Source organism: Olea europaea, chromosome 8, assembly GCF_002742605.1.
Source record: "Olea europaea var. sylvestris chromosome 8, O_europaea_v1, whole genome shotgun sequence".
NCBI lineage: Eukaryota > Viridiplantae > Streptophyta > Magnoliopsida > Lamiales > Oleaceae > Olea > Olea europaea.
The window spans coordinates 20,521,965-20,541,601 of NC_036244.1; the positions used below are offsets into that span (position 1 = coordinate 20,521,965).

At 35.0% G+C, this 19,637-nt stretch overlaps 1 protein-coding gene across 2 annotated transcripts; it reads right to left on the reverse strand.

Annotated features, from left to right (window-relative positions):
• Positions 1–548: 548 nt before the first annotated feature.
• On the reverse strand, positions 549–18,956 carry LOC111399149 (GPCR-type G protein 1). 2 transcript variants are annotated; one of them, XM_023026397.1, is made up of 15 exons: positions 18,467–18,954; positions 17,700–17,800; positions 17,123–17,230; positions 16,877–16,997; positions 15,341–15,470; positions 14,800–14,878; positions 11,767–11,855; positions 5,205–5,297; positions 4,671–4,697; positions 4,460–4,546; positions 3,118–3,189; positions 2,476–2,606; positions 1,808–1,972; positions 1,127–1,173; positions 549–966 (listed from the first exon to the last, which is right to left on the reverse strand). In XM_023026397.1, the coding sequence occupies exons 1-13, from the start codon at positions 18,679–18,681 to the stop codon at positions 1,819–1,821; spliced, it is 1,407 nt and encodes a 468-aa protein (XP_022882165.1). In that variant the 5' UTR covers positions 18,682–18,954; the 3' UTR covers positions 549–966; positions 1,127–1,173; positions 1,808–1,818. The 2 variants fall into 2 exon arrangements, with proteins under 2 accessions (XP_022882165.1, XP_022882166.1); XM_023026398.1 differs by lacking the exons at positions 549–966; positions 1,127–1,173; positions 1,808–1,972 and having other exon boundaries at positions 2,504–2,586; positions 3,114–3,189; positions 18,467–18,956.
• Between the last annotated feature and the right edge of the window lie 681 nt (positions 18,957–19,637).

Here is a 19,637-nt window from a genome sequence, read left to right on the forward strand (position 1 = left end):
AGGACGGCGAATATGAATTGGTGATAAATTAAAAGGATGTTTTAATTTATCAATTTTGATTGGATCAAAATAATATTTCATCTCGTTAGGTATCGTGATTGGGAACCTAATGGGTCGCAGACAAATAGAGAACTGAAAGATTGTTATTTGTCAATTAATTAATTTAACAAGCGTTGGATAAATTAATTAATTAAATTGCTTATTTATAGGCCTAAATTAATTAATTGGATTAATTAATTCACGGATCATATTTAATTAAATGGATTAATTAAACATTGGATCAGATCAGTTCAAGTCTGTTTGGACTTATATAAATAACTTATTAAGGTTTACAATTTTGTAGAGAATTCATTATTCTTGCTAGCACAAGAAAAACCATAATCCTACAATCTTGTTCTCTGTGTGGATCACCATTGGAGGCTAGACAATTGAACAATTATAGGTGGCAAATCAAGACTGCTGAAATTAAGGAAAAGAAAAGGAATTTGCAGATTTAGAAAAAAATGTATACTCTCTATCATAATTTCTATCTAAACACAGAAGGATCCTTAATGGGAATCGAAATTTGTTTTATTTTCCTGTGTACACAATAAGTAGATTCCTAACAAGTACAACTGCCATTGAGGTTTTACCAAAATCGATATTAAGCCAAACACAATAATTGCTAGTACATAAACAATACATCTCGAGAACTCATTCATTTCTCCATGTACTATTAAGAGGAAACAAGAAAAATGAAACCACTAATTGGAGAAACAAACACCATTGAATGGAATCCATTATATTTTACCCCTCCTAACAATGTTGCATTCCTTAATACCTACATTATACACCATTTTTCATAACAAACTATTTTCATTCAACGTATCTTCATGTTTTTTGCTCAAAACGATTATGTAGTACAGCTCGAGTGGCATCTACAACAGTCTTCACTCTCTCTTATCAAATTTTCTCCACACGATATTCCTGCAGTTAAAAATAAATTGTTGATTAATTACTCCTCTCCTTTTCCAGGTTTGGTGGCACAGGGCTTCCTAAATTGAATAGTATCAGCAGCAACAGATATAATTTCAAAGCATCTGGAAAGTATAATTTCAAGAACAGAAATAGAAGACAGAATACTCACCTCTCATTTTATTGGACATATTCAATGTCGTCATCCAAGCACCGGCCCTGTGAAAAAACATTATTTCATGAGGTTAAGAATCAGACGGATATGTGCCCTGACATAATACCTAACAATTAATGTCACATTGTTACACATGGATGTCATGAATGCCCAGAATCCAGCACGTTACCAAACCAATGTGTATAAAGTCATTCAACTGAATGAGAGCCAATTTGAGTTAGCTTTCTCAGAATTCCTATTTCCTTACAGGCTCTTTGCAATGAAAATATTACACGCTAATGCAACTATGTTCCCTGGCATCACACTCATTTTGTCTAGCAACTTGGAGCAGCAGCCAGATACTGAATAGATACAAGGAAATGAACATTATGTAACAAAAGAAGGCCTTTTTTCATGCACACTGCCAGAATAGCACTTGCCACTGGCAGCTCTACGAAAAACCAACCAGGAACTAAGAAACTAAAATCAATACATTGTGTTTCAAAGATGTAATGATTTTAACACAAGTTTAATTCCCTAAACAACACCTCCTCCAACAACGAACGTAAAATATATATAATCAGCTTTTTATGAACTCAGACATCAACTCCAGGGATAGTATATTCTACAAATCAATTTGAATACACAAATTAAAAGTATACCACTAAAAATCTATTTCAACCAGTTTCAAACACTTACGTGTAAACAAATCAATCTATTGGATGCTTATCAGCATGACGAGAAGTATAATGTGCAGAAAGCAAAAGCACAGAGAGAAATGCACTGGCTGCGAAGATTGCATCAAACCACCGATGGTAAAAATCAAATTGTATGTCTCCACCCAATACATCTGTTATGATCATCCTGCAAATACATGATTCGGTAATGAAAATTTCTTATTAGTTTTACCGATCATCAACATAAAACATTAGAATATAAAAATTCTTAAATTCCATATTACATGATTCAGTAATGATTCATATACTGGAAAATACTAAAAGAGAACCCATCAAGCACAAACTAACAAATTAGCCAAGAATTCAAAGCACAAATAACAGATCATGGGAAAATTTTGAAAGCGTTCACTTGTTTATGCACCTTTCTGTGCCTTCTGAAATTTGTTCGGTGAAACTTACCATGTGTAGTATTTTCAAAAAACTACGTAAAACATTCGAAGCATTCCTCGACTACTCAAAAAATCAGTTGTAAAATTTAAAGCAGCAAATTCACATCACAGAGAGAAGAAGAAGAAGAAAAAATTAGCAGTAGTTAAACAATCAAGTGACTCGAAGAATATAAAATCAATGCCAAGTAGTTTATAATTCAATAGCAAAAAGAGGTTATCTACAGTCAACATTGAACCATACCTGTATTCCGTCGCCAAGCTTTTCCTAATCAATAGTATGGAAGAAATAAAATACATTCCCATGATTTCAGAAAGAAAAAGGACAACATTGCTTGAAGATCCACTCCCAACTCTGGAAACGGCAAAGAAAAACTGTATAACAGCCAAATTTCTGAAGTTAGGCATTGGATGTTAGACATGTGAATACTAGCCAGATAAATGTTTTATTTCTAAATTAGTCCGTGTCTAATTGATAAAAAATTCACATGAAGATATGTAATGGAAGTCAGATGTGATCTCCTAAGTTTCTCTGTACTCTTTTTCATTATTAATGACATCACACCCTCATGGTGACTTAAATTAAAAAAAAAAATAATAGTAATAAATAAAAAGAAAAATAAAAGTTAACCGAAGAGTTAATAGGTCAGAAGTTTTTTTTTTTTAAAAATGGAAACTTTGGCCTTTACGGTAGTTGCTTGGAAGAGAATCCTCATTTATTCAATTAGCAAACTGTAAAGAAGGTTATAATGGCCTACCTAAAGGAAGACACTCAACATAATTCATATCCTCCATTTTAGGATTCACATACCTATTACCAATACTGAAGTATGACATGAGAACACCGATACAACACAAATTTAATAAGAAGGAAAAGTAAACTTACTTTCATTAAGTTATTCAAGAATCCCCGAACTGATATGACGACCAGCATCCCAATGAATAAGAGGGATACATACTGCAGGATACACAAAGCAAGAAGAGTTGAGCCACAAAACAAGACCTTGTAAATAATTGCAGCATATATGGACACAAAGAGTTCAAATGCAGCAAAATATTTCAACAACTCATATCACATCATTCACTGAAATAAACCACTTGTCTTTCATTTGAAAAGCATGACACAGCATCTACAGATTTTTTCACCATGATTGATTCAGGCTAAGAAGTGTTTAGCTTATTATACATTGATCTAACAGAGTCGTAATGTTGAAAGGCATTCTGATGATCTCCTGATTGGCCTACTTTTCTTAACATACTCAATTTTAGAAGTAGCACATAGTTTCAACTCAATATTCTTTCCAGTTCTCTAGCCTCAAAAACGCTATAATGGAAAAAGCTGGCCAAGTTTTCCAATCCAAGGGCACAAAATGAACAGAAAATCTCACGACCTGCATTGTCAAAAAGAGAAGGCAATGGCCCAGGGAGGAGAATACTTGATGACAAGTTTAAGGAATTAAGAGTAAATTTTAAAGATTAAGCCTTTATTCTGGTAATTGATAGAAAAAAGTTCTAACGCTCCCTCTCACCCAGTCCAGACGTCTTGGAGTGAATTAGCACAGAGATTCAGATAATAGTTGAAAAGGTAAGTATTTATAGAAACCATTTTTCCCTTACAAAGTAACAAGAGAATCATGAAATATTAGGTATCAAAATTATGGAAAAACCAAAAGCCAGCACCAATAACTGATTAAAATATAAAAATTAATATTTGGTGCCACGGTATTCATTAGTCAGAATACAGTAGAAAACATATTACACACCCAATTGGGCAATTTGTTTATACCTAACCAGGTGAAACGTGAAGGTAGGGCATTATGATGGATATTTCCTGCTGCATTTGGATACAGACAGGATCTCCTAGAAACGGATTACTTGGGTTCATTTTCTGTGGGATTACATTTGTTCACAATTTCCTATAGACAACGGCTTCAGGAGTTCTTCAAGGAATTTCCTTGATTTGCTTTTCTAGTTGCAGTGATCTTTGCTCAAAAGTACTTATTTTTGGACCTATTTGGGGACTAGTCCTCAAAAGCTGTGCTGTTACTCCTAGACTAGTAAAAAAACAGAACTAAAGTTTAACCTTGATCTTGCAGTTTAACATTCGTTTGGTTCAACAATCAGGTAACCTCTATATCCATGATCTATATAGAAATAACTAAAAAAGGCAAGCACACATGGTACAAACAAATGGCCGATACAATCAAATAATGAAAAGGAAACACTACCTGTGATAATAAAGTGACGTTGATGCCTATGTCGAAAAACTGTAGGAAAATGCTAATTATCATGGTCGCTGGATCAGCAGAACCAGCCTGAAGAGAGTTTGTTTCAATTATATATCACGCAGTCTTGCCACAAGATGAATTGAGGTTGAAATCATATAATTAAACAGAAAATATAGATGGAAATGACCAAAAAGAGAGAGCAAAATATTACCTGCCTGAAGACAACACTTTGCAAAGACTGCACCAAAAAAATAAAAATAAATAAAATAAAAATATAAAAAATAAAAAATAGAATTCACATAGTCAGAATTTAGAAATTGAGAAAATCAAGATCTTGCCTCACAAGGAAAAAAAATCTTGTGTCCAAATGTGATAGTGTGTTAGTAGAACTTAAAAATACCAGGTTAACAAATATTTTATCTTTAAGATTACTTGCCACGATACATAATTTTAAATAGAAACTCAAAACAGAAACAACGTGTGGAAGAACCCACGAAAGAACCAAGTAATTTATTATTATTATTATTATTATTATTATTATTATTATTATTATACTACCACCTAGAGTACTAATCAGAAATTCAAAACACAATTCTTCACATAACATGCACAATTAAATAGATGTATTAAAAATCTCTCTGTCGCTTGTGCAAGAATTAGTTGAAAGGAACAGTTTTCACAATTGAATCAGCTGTGGGGGAGGGAAGGAAATAAGCAAACTTCTCAGATGAGATAATTTCGGCACCTTAATCATTTTATACACGCAATATACTGAACAAACATAGCCCAAAAGATTTTGCATGTGACCCTTCCAGGTTCGAGAATAAGCAGCAGCCTCCTGAAAATATTGCAGCAAAATCACATCAGAAAATGGAAAAAGAATACAGTTCATCATTACAAGCTATCAGCAGCTGTAGCGAATTTAGTCCCTGGGCAAAGAGAGGTGGAGCCAGGAATGTAGTAGGGTGTGATCTAACAAAGAATAAAAGTTTTGAAACAATGCAAGGATACAAAAATCTTTAAAATGTTAAATTTGTTTTGGATACATCCTATGGGTTTTCATTAGAACTGTACAAATTACAATGATGATGATACAATTTTTTCAATGGATAGCAAATAAGTTTTGGTTTCTTAAGTTTTGTTGGTCGTGTATTGGTTACTTAAACAAACTCTAGACAAGCTAAACGGTAGAATCATTTGGTCATTTCAAATTATATGTAGTAGTTAAATATATAATGTAAATCTGAGATGAGCTCCAAACATTTCTCAGTCATTTAATTAAAACTTAACTTGTTCAAAATCTAATTAAAATTATGGAGCCAAATGACTCCCCTGGTGCATATATTCTGAACTTTGATAAAAATACGAGATTAGCTTTGACTATGTTTATTCATAGTCGATCTCAATCATAGGGAAAAGATGAAGGTTACGATCTAAAATTTTATCACACCTTACAACATGAATTCTTGAGAACATTACAGTGCCCCAGGTTTCAGTGTTTAAAGCATCTTGGTCCCAACATTTAGAAAGGAGCAAGTCAGTCTCTGTTAGTCCGACTAGATAATTTTAGTCAACAAATCTCTAGCCACTGCTGCTGACATCGACTAAACAATTATGTATTTCTGTTTCCAATATCTCCATTGATTTATTTTTTGTTCTTTATTTATTATACAATGTTTTAATTGAGAATAAAGGGTATATAAACATCTTTTTAATAAAATTTGTCATTTTCACAGATTTTTTGGCAAAATTTGTCTAGAGGGATTTGCGGTGGAACGAAATTGAAACTTTAGGGACTTGCTCCTTTTTAAATGCAAAAGCACAAGCATACTATATTACTATAGCAATTTATTTTGTTATCAAGGTCTTAGGTGATCTGCCTGTTACCGTATATATTTAAGTTAATTTTGGAATAGATTAGATATGCTATTTTTGGATATTGTAATTTATTTAATTTCCTCGTAGACTATAAGATTGTATAGATATATAATAGGGCACGATAGAATAAAAAAGGGAGAAATTTTTCAAAAATTATTTGGGTTTTTTTGACATGGTATCAGAGCTGTGATTTTTTTGCACCTGGACTCCGGTCACTCACATCGCCTTCTTCTTTATCGATGTGTCATATTAGGGTTGTGTGGATTCCGGCCCTCAGTGTTGCATTTTTCCGATTCTGATGGTCTCACGATCGAAGCTTCAAGTCGGGTTCTCGCTGGTAGATTCGGCCTCTTCTCTTTTCTCAAGTTCGGGTGTCACTAGTAGATTCGGCCTCTTCTCCGGGCGCGCCAGTCAAGGGTTTTCTGGTAATATCTGGTCGCCGCTTGACTGCGTGTGGATTTGATAAAGGACGATTGATTTTATTTTTTTTTTTTTTTTTTTTTGTTTTTTTTTTTTTCATAAAGTTATAGATTGGTCCTTAACTTGGTGGGTTGTCCTTTTTTTTTCTTGGTTTCACTTGGTTGCTTCGGGTTGATTAATTTTATATATTTGTAGGATAATTTATTCCATTATGTCCTCGGATAAATTGAAACTATTTCCCATACGTTTTAATAGCAAAAATTACTCAGCTCGGGAATTTCAATTTCAATTATTTGTCAAAGACAGAATTGTGAGGTCATCTTGATGGAAGTGATCCCACCCCTGAAGAAGATAAAGAGGCTTTGTCTAAATGGGAAATCAAGGATGCTCGGGTTATGACCTGGATTCTAAGCTCAGTTGAACCTCACCTTGTTCTCAACCTACGACCTTACAAAACTACTGCTGATATGTGGGATTACCTTAGTAAGGTTTACAAGCAAGACAACACAACCCGTCGTTTTCAGTTGGAATATGAATTGGCTGATTTTACATAAGGGAGTCTCTCCATTGAGGAATATTTTTCTGGTTTTCAAAATTTTTGATCTAAATATTCTAATATTGTTTATGCTAATGTTCCCGCTGCAGCTCTATCTGCCGTTTAGACAATGCATGAGACAAGCAAAAGGGATCAATTCTTAATGAAGCTACATCCAGATTTTGAGGCTACACGTTCTAATTTGATGAATCGCCATCATGTACCATCTCTGGATGCCTGCTTGGGGAACTACTGTGTAAGGAGCAACGTATCTTAACTCAGGCTGCCATGGAACACAGGGCTACTGTTAATACACCTGTTCCAGTAGCTTATGCAACACAAGGGAGGAATAAAGGTCGGGACATGCGTGTCGTCCAATGCTATAACTGTAAAATTTTTGGTCATATTGCTCGGAATTGTGCTAAGAAATATTGTTACTGCAAGAAACAAGGTCATCACATCTCTGTTTGTTCTATTCGCCCTAAAAGGAAGTCTACTGCTGCCTATCATACCTCCACTGGTGTCTCTAGCTCTGCTGCATTGCCTGCTGCCTCACACGTGGTTCATACTCTTATTTCTGCTGCCTCTACCAATCCATCCACACTCACTTCTGAAATGGTACAACAGATGATCAATTCTGCTTTTGGACTCTCAAGTACTCTTCCAGTTTCTTCTAAGTCGTGGTTCTTTGATTTTGGCGCCTCCAACCATATGACTAATACTATTACTCCTCTTTCAAATATGAAAAAGTATGATGGCAATCTAAACATTCACACGATTGATGACAGTTTTTTGCCTCTCAGCGCCATTGGTGACCTTTCCTCTTCCTTAACTAATGTTTTTATGTCTCCTAATCTTTCAACTAATCCGATCTCTGTTGGGCAATTGATTGATCACAATTTTAACGTCCATTTTTCTCGTTCTAGTTGTGTTGTGCAAGATTCAGTGTCCGGGAAGATCGCGAAGGAGCCTAAAGTGGGACGTCTGTTTCCCTTGGATATCTCTACTTCCCCAATTCCCCCTCGTTCTCCTTTACTTTCTTTTGCATGTACTGCTAGTCTTGGAAATAAGTTATGGATAACCGTTTAGGCCACCCAAACTCAAATGTACTCCGTACTTTATTTAATTCTGATTAATTAGAAAATAAAAGATATTCTTCTCTTGATCTTTCTTTTGAATGTACTGCATGCAAAGTTGACAAAAGTAAAGTCCTACCTTTTCCCTCTCATGGCTCTCGCGCCTCACAATGTTTTGATATTATTCACAGTGATGTTTGGGGGATTTCACCCCATATTTCTCATGCGAGTTATAAGTATTTTGTTACATTCATCGATGATTTTAGTCGTTTCACTTGGGTGTATTTTTTAAGAGCCAAAGCCAAAGTCTTTTTAGTCTTTAAGCGTTTTCTTGCCCTTCTTGAGACTCAATTCTCTAGTGACATCAAGATCTTATGATCTGATTCAGGATGTGAATATATGTCCAACGAATTTCAAGACTTTCTTCAAAGCAAGTGTATCATCTCCCAACGTTCTTGTCCTTCGACACCGCAGCAAAATGGTGTTGCTGAGAGAAAAAATCGTCAAATTCTAGATATGGTAAGAACACTTTTATTTGCGTCACTCGCGCCTCCTCGATTTCGGTGTGAAGCACTTTTTACTTCGGTTCATTTAATTAATCGCTTAACCTCTCCTACATTAAATCATGTTTCTCCTTTCTTTAGGTTGTTTGGAAATTCAACTTCATATTCTAATCTTCGTATATTTGGTTGTGTTTGTTTTGTGCATCTTGCTGCCCATGAGTGATATAAGCTAATTGCTCAGTCTATTAAATGTGCGTTTCTTGGTTATGCTATCTCTGAAAAGGGATTTGTTTGTTATGACCCTCATACTCAACATATTCATATCTCTAGGAATGTGGTTTTTTTAGAAAATCAATATTTCTTTTCTTCTCATGCTAAGCTATCATCCACATCTTTATCTATTCTCCCTAGCTTCCCTGATTCCCCAACTACTGAGGCACAATATAAACCTGGTCTTGTGTATGAACGGCGCCCTCGTGAGCCCCCTCAAGATCTCGACCCAACACCTGATCCTGCTACGGTTCCCACCAATCTTCGTCAGTCTACACGTCCTTCTCGACCACCTGATCGGTATGACTTCTCATCTCTTACTTCTCTTGTTGCTACTTTATCTACTATTTCCATTCCCTCTTGCTACAAACAAGCCATGGAACACGAGTGTTGATAAAATGCAATGAAAGCAGAACTTCGGGCACTTCAGGAGAATGGGAACCACACTTGGAACGTTGTGTCTTGTCCTCCGAATGTGAAACCTATTGGGAGTAAGTGGGTTTTTTTGTGAAACTTCACTCTAACGGGTCGTTGGATCGATACAAAGCTTGTCTTGTAGCTCTTGGTAATAGCCAAAAATATGGGGTCGATCATGAGGAAACATTTGCTCCTGCTGCAAAAATAACCACAGTTCAAACAATCTTAGCTATTGCTGCCTCACAATCATGTGTCCTACATCAAATGGATGTGAAGAACGCCTTTCTTCATGGCGATCTTCACGAGGAGATTTATATGACACTTCCCTCTGGTATGCCTACCTCTTCATCTCGTGATGTCTATAGATTACGCAGTTCTCTGTATAGCCTCAAGCAGGCATCTCGGGCGTGGTTTGAGAAGTTTCGTCACACACTTCTTAACTTCAATTTTATACAGAGTCGACATGATTATTCACTTTTCTTCCGGAAATCTACAATGGGTATTGTGCTTCTTTTGGTTTATGTGGATGACATCATCATTACGGGCACTGATTGCGGTTTAATTACGAAGCTTCAACAGTTTTTACATGCTACTTTCCATATGAAAGACCTGGGTGAGCTTACATATTTTTTGGGACTGGAAGTTCATCATCGGGCAAATGGTATTTTCTTAAATCAGCATAAGTATGTTCAGGATCTTATTGCGTTAGCTGGGTTCGGAGACTCTTCTTCGGTGGACACTCCAATAAAAGTAAATGTAAAGTACAGGAAAGATGAAGGGGATCTTCTGGATGATCCTACCCTATATCGCAGCTTAGTTGGGAGTCTTATCTATTTGACCACCACTCGTCTAGATATTTCCTATGCCGTTCATCAAGTCAGTCAGTTTATGTCTAATCCTCGACATCTTCATCTGGCTGCTGTTCTCCGCATGGTTCGTTATCTTCGTGGATCACCTACTCGTGGGTTGTTCTTTCCTAGAGGGTCTACTTTTCAACTTTCTGTCTATAGTGATGCTGATTGGACTAGGTATCCAGATACGCGTCGCTCAACTACGGGTTGGTGTATGTTTTTGGGCCATGCGTTGATCTCTTGGAAATGTAAGAAACAAGATCGTGTTTCTAAATCATCTACTGAAGCTGAGTATCGTGCCATGTCCACGGCTTGTTCTGAAATTATTTGGTTACGTGGTCTACTCAAAGAGCTTGGGCTTTCTCAAACTAATTCTACTCCTCTTCATGCGGACAACACTAGTGCTATTCAAATTGTAAATATCCCGTCTTCCATGAAAGCAACAAGCACATTGAGGTTGATTGTCATTTTATTCGTGATGCTTTGGAGGATCAGGTCATCTCCCTTTCCTACATTTCTTCTAACATTCAAGTGGCGGATGTCTTCACCAAAGCATTGACTCGACAGCGACATCAATTTCTTGTTGGCAAATTGTTGCTGGTTGACTTCCCAGCATCAATTTGAGGGTGGTTGTTACCGTATATATTTAAGTTAATTTTGGAATAAATTAGATATGCTATTTTTGGAGATTGTAATTTATTTAATTTCCTTGTAGACTATAAGATTGTATAGATATATGACAGGGCACCATAGAATAAAAAAAGGGAGAAATTTTTCAAAAATTATTCGGGTTTTTTTTACATTGCCAAGTTCCTTGCAATATTTTAATTATTCTGAACTGTTTTTGGGGTTAATGTGATCTCTGAAATGCCATGTGATTACATGCTAAACTGCCATGAGAATGAATACAAACCTTCACACACATGGTACCCATGTCAAATTTCTACCTAATTGATGCCTGAAGACTAATCCTAATTATGTAATTCATGCACACCAGTATTGCCCTCATTCAGTATGCTTCAACCACGTGCTCCTGAAACTGTACTGTCCCATTACCAGTAGATAAGGACCTTCCATCTTCAGGATAAATACTTTTGCATCCCATTTGCTCCCATTTTTAGCTTTCTGCATCATTTTTATTATGTCCCAGTGCTCTCCCATATGCTCAGATATGATATACTTTTTTAGCATGGCTTGGAATTCAACTTGATATTAGTTTGTAAAAGTAACAGTCATTACTTCCCTATTTCAGAAGCTTGTGCTATTCATGAAAAGAACAGATCTAAATTGACATATAAGAAATGATAAAAGAATAAGCTTGCTATATAAAAAGAGAAGGAAACAGCACAATGTAGACCTTAGCTTGGCGAAGCTCATAGATTTCCAGGAAAAGTTGCTTTCCAAGCTCCTCCAAAGCTTGTACCTCTGCTTCCATGTTTTTTATGTCTTCATAAAGAAAGGAGCAAACACGAACATAAGGATAGATTTTAGTTAAACCAAAAAAAAAAAAAAAAAAAAAAAAAAAGGGACCAAAATTGGTAACAGAGAGAGACTGTGAAAGCCCAAAGGGGTAGATGCACCCACAGATGTATAAACCAAGATTGCTAAATCAACCCTGTCCAAACCCCAAGATTTCTTTGCTACTTAAGGCTTTCTAGAAGGATAGATTTTAGTTAAACAAAATGAAAAATGTATAAGAACAAGAATTATAGTGTATTTCTTAACGCTTTCGATCAAGTTGGATAAAGCTAGTTCACTTCTAAAAAATTAGATATGCCAAAAGTGTGGTTATGTGCCACTATAAAAATAAAAGCCAAGAGACCAAGAACTAAAGATATGTGTTGGGTTATGTGTCTTGTAAAGCCAAATGATTCCAAACCACACCACTCTAAGAAAAAAAAGAAATGTCAGAAAAAGTTTAAAAAAAGGAACAAAGAAAGAAAGCATCACAAATGCGAGGTTTGGTTTATTCTTCTTTCTTCTGCATCCAAGTTACACTAAAATTGTGATTGTTACTTCCTCTAACGGAAGAAGTACGGTTCAGCAGGTGAACGTATGTGGGTGGAAAGGCAAAAGGCCAGAAAATGGCAGTGAGGAAGGTAGCAGTCAGAAAGGCGGCTGCTCTGCGGAGGGAAAGGATGGAAGATGATGGTTAGGAGAGGAAAATTGAGAAAAGCATCATGCTATCAGCAGCAGGTTGGGAAGTGGCGGCGGATTCCTGAGTAGGAGGGAGTGTGAAGATACAGGATTGCTTGAGGAGAATGGTTTCATGTAAGATTGGCTTAGCAAAATAAAAAAATGCATCAGCTTTTAAAAATATAAGTTAGCTAAGCGAGAAACCATGAGAGTGATCCAGGAATCTCATGCGGAAACGTGTGAGCAATTAATAAGGATGGAGAAAGCTATTTACAACATACCTCGCTAAAGGGTGAAGGGAAGTAGAGAACCTAATCGAGTGTATTAATGATGAAAACCAAAAAGTTACATTTAATAGCGAAAAAGGATAAAGATGATAAAAACAATTGATCCACATGGATTCCTATACAAGTAAAGAAGTCCATGGATGAGGTGGGTATTTTATGATACATAAAATTATTCAATGAGATCTTAAATGTTAAAAAGATTTCATACGGATGGAAGAAGAGTGTTACAATGCATACTTGTTAGATAAAGAAAACATTCGACATGGGATGAATTACGAAATTAATTAACTCGTGATTAATACTATGAAATTATGGGAGAGGGTGATTCGGCATATATTAAGATTAATTCAAATGTCTTAGATAACCAATTCAGTTTTATGACAAAGGGGTGTACTATCAAAGCTAGGAGCTTGATAGAAAAGTATAGAGAAAGAAACAAGGTTTGCACTCAATTTTTATTGAGATGCCTATAGTAGAATGATCAGGGACATGTTATGGTGGGTGCTACACCCAACACACATATCTATTAAAAAATGCGAGTATTAATAAGTAGATGTCAATAAAGCAAACACATGTGCTAGCCATAACTACAGTAGGGGTATAGAATTTTGTGTTACTGTAGGCCTCTATCAAAGTTCTGTCTCAAGTTTCCATATTATCATTTTAGTCAAGGATGAGCTTATAAGGCATATCAAAGACAATATTCCTTGGTTTACATTATTTCTTCATTAGATAATTTCAGGAGAGGTGTAGTAGGGAACAAATCACAACTTAGAGTTTGGAGTACTTTTTCAGTCTATAAAGATTAGATTAAGAAGAGATACGTAATAGATCAATGAAATTTTACACATGCCGTGAATAAGGGTAATAGTGGAGTCAATTTAGAGGGCCATGTTGTTTCAAAGAGTGAATTAGAAATTTAGGTTCAATTATTAAAAAGGAAGAAAAACTCAAGTAGGATGCAATGCATAGGATCATAGCAGTTCGGATGAAGTGGACAAGTGCAACAAGCATTCAATGTCATTGAAAGAGACAATATCAAAAGGCAAGTTCTACAATATGGTTATTACACTAAGGGGCCGTTTGAGCCCTATTATTTGTACATTATAATGAGATGAATAGTGTTTTTTTGAAAAATGAGTGATTGAAAAGTTTTTGATTTACGTCTAATATTATTTTATTGAAAATTGTGTGGTTAAAAGTAGGTGAGAGAAAATTTTAATTTAATGTAATGAGAAATAATGGGGCTCAAACGGGGGCTAATTGTAGTTCCATGGTGTTGAATGTTGGTTGTTACTGAACAAAAAATTTATAAGATGGATGTAGTGGAATATAATGAATGTGCGGTCATACCATAATGAATAAAGTAATATATGTAAATAAATGCCAACAAGTGACGAGTGCACAAATCGAATATAAAATAAGAGAGGGACAATTTAGGGGGTCAAGACATGTCTTTTGTATACTTAATGAAGCTCTCACCCATATTTGTAATCCAATAGAGCAGGTTTTAGAGGAAGGTGTAAACCAAATTTAACATGGCCTTATGTCGTCCAAAGGATTTAATAACATTGAATTTCCAATAACTATATTGCTGGAATATAGTGGTAAAAAAGAATCCATATTGTTAACCACCCTAAATTAATCGGAAATACAACTTGGTTTGTTATTATAGAAAGGCCTTCTCTTTTCCAAACAAGTCCTTCCATGGATTAGAGGAAAACGACATGCCTGGAGAAGAGTCATTCAACTAACAAAAACAGGGCTCAAATTACAAAAAATGCAAAAAACAACAATAGACAAAGGTGATAGGTAAGTCTGATTTGAGGCCAAAGTAACAACACAAACTGAATATAGATGGATGAAAAAGACCATTCTTTAATGCAAGCTTTTCATACATCTTTAATAAATAAATAAATATTAAATTGAACTTTTATGGAGGGGTTATATTTTAATGTAAAACCAACCTTGTTCCTTTTGATCGTCTTGAACAGATCGAACAACAGTTCCAACTATCCGTTTTAGAAAGGACCTAGTATTTGATTTCTGTCACATAAAAGTTATAGTGAGCAACAATATAAGTTAAAAGCTCGTGAAAGAATCTTACAAAGCAGATTTCATTACTTTTTCCCCACGTAATCCCACTATCATATTGTTGAAAACAAGCATAGAGGCCAGAAAAGGTACCATAGAATAAGAAAACATTTCCCAGCCGTGTAATTGAAAAATATCATTCTGCGAAAAAATGAAACTTGTCGACTTGCACAGCAATGCATCTATAAGATTATCTCGACCATTTAGAGACAAAACCTAATGTACTATATATTAGATGGGTCCACTAATAAGCTACAACTTTTTTATTGATATTCACAACTCCATAACATATCTAGAATTAGAAATTTTTACCTACAAAATTCATTTCTTATGCAATCTGATTCTGTTTCATTATAAGAAATTTCACAAACAAAAAAAAAGAACTGGTTAACACATATAGCAAGATAAGTGAACCTCTTCTGACCCTTGGATTCGCTCCATCTCCATTTGATAAAGAATTATCTTCTTTTTCTTTGCAATGCAAGTCTCAATGGACTGCATTAGCTGTCTTTCCAGTGCCTTGATTTCTGAGTCCTCGATTTCTCTGCAAAAAGGAAAAATGAAATGACAAAACTAGGAAATCTCAGTAGTCATGAAATACACATAATTTCATCAATTTTTCAATTCTGCGGGTAAGTGTGATTTCTTTTTGGGACAAGGTTAAGCGGTGACCACACGATATTTATAGAATTCAGCAACATGTTCAGGAGCATTCCTGCTGGCATAATTTTTTCCCTTGCAGGTTAATCAAGAACGGGTTCAAAAATCAAGACTTTTACCCCCAAAATAATAATAATAATAATAATAATAATAATAGTAATAATCAATCATTTTAAGCCCTGCTTCAAAACACTGTTTAATAGATCAAAAGTTAGAATTGCTATTGCAGTGACATATTTTGATGTCGACTAAATTCTTTAACAACAAGCTAATTTTTATCCCAAATATTTATAAGGTCAACTATATGAATCTTTTTTCCGCTCTGTTGAGGCCTTTGGTACTTCTACCAGAAGATTCAATATAATCTTTGGAACCACAACAAAAGATATTTATTTTGGTCTACTTCTCTCTTTTTTAACTTGTATTAATGAGATTACATCGCTGTTGCAAACAAGAGTTTCTTTATGTCTAAGCAAGGCATATCCATGTTACCTAAGTTGTCATTTCCTTATTATTCTCAATTGCCGCCACCACTACTCACTAGAGTGTATTATCATTTCTTATCATACCCATTTTAGTATAGCCACACATTAATCTTAAAATCATAATTTCCACTATGTTCATCTCATGGACATTTTATACTTTAGGAACTCAACACTATCATAAAGCCTAGCAAGTCTAGTTGTTTAGAACTTGCCTTTACATTAAAAGATCTAGGAGATTCACAATAGTTCTATATTTCATCCAATCGGCTCTACATATGTTACATCACCTTTTAAGTCATCTTTCTTATTAATAATAAAAACTAAATACTGAACAACACAATCCTCATAATTACTCCAGTGTAATCCTTATCCCTATTATTACTAAAAAGACAGTCCCGTACTCCTTAGTTCTCTCAACTGAAATCCTTCGAGTAATTCACTAAATTTCTAACACAATTTGACCCCTTCCTAGTCCCGTCAACTAAAACTATGTCATCAACCAATAATTTACACCGGGGTCTCATTTCAATTTATATTATAAGTTCGTCCAAAGACTGATTGATTGGTCTAACTAATTATTTAACTGAAACTTTAACACTTGAATCTACTTAAATATAAACATAATATTCCGTTGACAACTTAACTTAAAAGAACATGTACAGGAAGCAATTGAATTTCAAATCAATAGCACAGAGCACAAAGCATCCCCCATGTGAAATATCAGGATTTCAAGATATACTTAAGGAAATTGAGTGCTTCAACTCATTAAAGTTAACTTATGTAATAGATCTAATATTATCCTTACCGAATGAAGAGAGATAGGTAGCTGTATGGTAAATTCACTGCTCCAAAGCCAGAAAGGACAGCCATGACAGTCACACCAATGACCCCAATTCTGCTCACCAACTGAGGTATCGTGAAAAATCCTAAGAATTCCAAAAAAAAAAAAAGGTGTTGTAATAATGCAGGAAAATAAGGACATAAAACCATATCCAGAACATGCTTAGAAGATATTTCATCCCTTTGACAACATCAAAAATTACACGCAAACCTTTATCTGGAGAAGGCATTGGAAAGTGAATGCCCATGCGCCAAAAACCATAGAGAAAAGCCAACAAAAATAAGACAGCACCAATTCCAGCCCGTTCTTTTCTAACACCTGAAAAGGAATAATAAAAATAATAATAAAAGAATAAGACAACAATAATTACAAAAAATTTACTTCAAGGAAAAAGAAAACAGTACAGACCACTACTTTGGTTCCCAATCTTCAAGTTTTCTCTCTTAGCAATATGGATTTAAGAATAATGAAAAAAGCTCAAAAGATATTTAGGAATGAGAAATGTTGAACTGAACTTGACTCCGAACATGGAGGGGCTATTATTGTTAAAGCAATGAAATTTCTCTATGCCAAGCAAGAATTTATTAGTAAAATGTTATGGCAGATCAGAAAAATGTAACTACCTAGCTACCATCCCCCATCCCCCCCCCCCCCCACCCCCCCCCCCCCCCCCCCCCCCCAGTGACAACAAATAAACTCTAATGGTAATATCATTTCAAAATATAAAAATGATATTCAGAGTGGATAAAATTTTCTTTGAAAGAAGAGGTTGTGATTATTTACTTACCGCTGTTGCAAAGCATCAAGTAACAATGATAGTAAGGCAACATGAAGACAAGTAGCATAATCAGACAAAACAGATCCACCTTCCAATTCATCCATCTTGCCCTATAGACAATAGGAAATGCTGTCACGTTCAAGCAACCGCCTCTATAAAACTCAAAACTGAAAAACTTATGGTAGCATCATCATGAAGCCATTTTTGTAAGGTTCAATGCAATTTTAACTTACCTGACCTTAAATGTGAAAAATTAAGCCAAACTATAAACAATTCTTATGGCATCTAGGTTCAATCAAATGATCTTGCAAATGTCAGTAGAAAGATGGATCAATCCAGAAGAAAATACATTAATATAATACCATATGAACACGGCCAGTTTATAGCATTTAACTGCTGCAATTTTCAAATAATGTACCATCAGAGAAAACAAATCCACCTTCCAATTCATCCATCTTGCCCTTCAGCCTACAGGAAACGCTACCACAATAGTACCATGGAGTCTCCAGGAAAGTAAAAGAATGATAGTAGCGTCATCGTGGAGCCTTTCTTTATAATATTCAACAACATTGTAAACATTACATGTGAAACGTTAACTCAATCTGGCAACTATTCTTTATAGTACCTAAGTTCAAGTGTTCAACCAAGCGATCTAGCGAATGTCGGTACAAAAAAGGGGTATCTAGAAGAATATACATTAATTTAATCCTTAATACGTGCGAATTTTTCAGATTAATATCAGAACGGTAATAGAAATAAAGCTAGGAATAGCTTACTCTTTGGATAGAATAGGAATGATCTCGAAGAGCACGAGCTGGAAGAGGTTGCAAGAAAATGCAAAAACGACGCTGAAAATGATCTGAACCAATGCCCGTTTCTCTTCGTACTCTTTGTAAAGCCTCCGGTTCAAGAACCACAGCCCCGCCCATCCAAGCAACAACAGTGACCCCACAGCCACCACTCCTTCGAACACCGCCCTTCCCCAGCCCATCTCGATGCGAATCACACGAATCACACTCAACTAACAAATCAACTGATCTTATTACTTAGAATCACTCTTCGTTCTAGGTTTGCAGTTTCATCTCGTTCTTCACCACACTACAGCCGGTCGGTTTTCTTCAGTTGCCAGAAAAGCGGAGGAAGCTCTGACAACGCGCTCTCTCTACCTGCCCGATTTTGCCATACTACAATCAACGCTTTTGGGGTACATTCTTCTTTTATGTCTTTCGTAAATTTGAGGGATTTACTCATACAGGCCTACATTAAAAAAGAATTTTTGAAAACAGTCTAGCTTACACGAGGAAATACAAGGATGCCATATTTCCATGATGACCTTTGACAATCAAAATAATAAAAAAAAGGTTAAAATCTAAAAATGATTAAATTAAATTTCATAGTCCAAAATACCCTGATTTTCAACTTACCATTTGAGTGGAGAGAAAAAAAGAAATTTAGAAATAACTCAAAAGGTCGACAGTCGGGATCCAATCAAAACAGTCAACCTAAAGCCGACTATCACTCAACTTGATCATTATCTTCAACAATATTAGTTTTTTAGAATTATGTAATTAATTTTTTATTTACTATGTTTCAAAAAATTTTGGATTTATTATCTTTATAATGTTTATTCTTCATTATTTAGATAGGTTATTGAGTGTAGACATCATTTAAGTGTTTTTTATTTTTATTTTTATTTTATTTTTATTTTTATTTTTTTGCAATATATGACCTTGTTCTCATCGGAAATCCTGAATTCCAACAAGAAAAGTCGGCCAAGCCGACTATGTATGTGAAACAATCGCCAATTATTAGTCAGACTTTTTTCGACCTAGTCCAACTTTTTGTTTGGGATGTCCAACCTTTTTTCTTCATTTTGTTTTTCAATTTAAAATTGTTGTTAATTCTTTTTCTTTTAATGAAATAACATTTATATTATTTATTTCATTT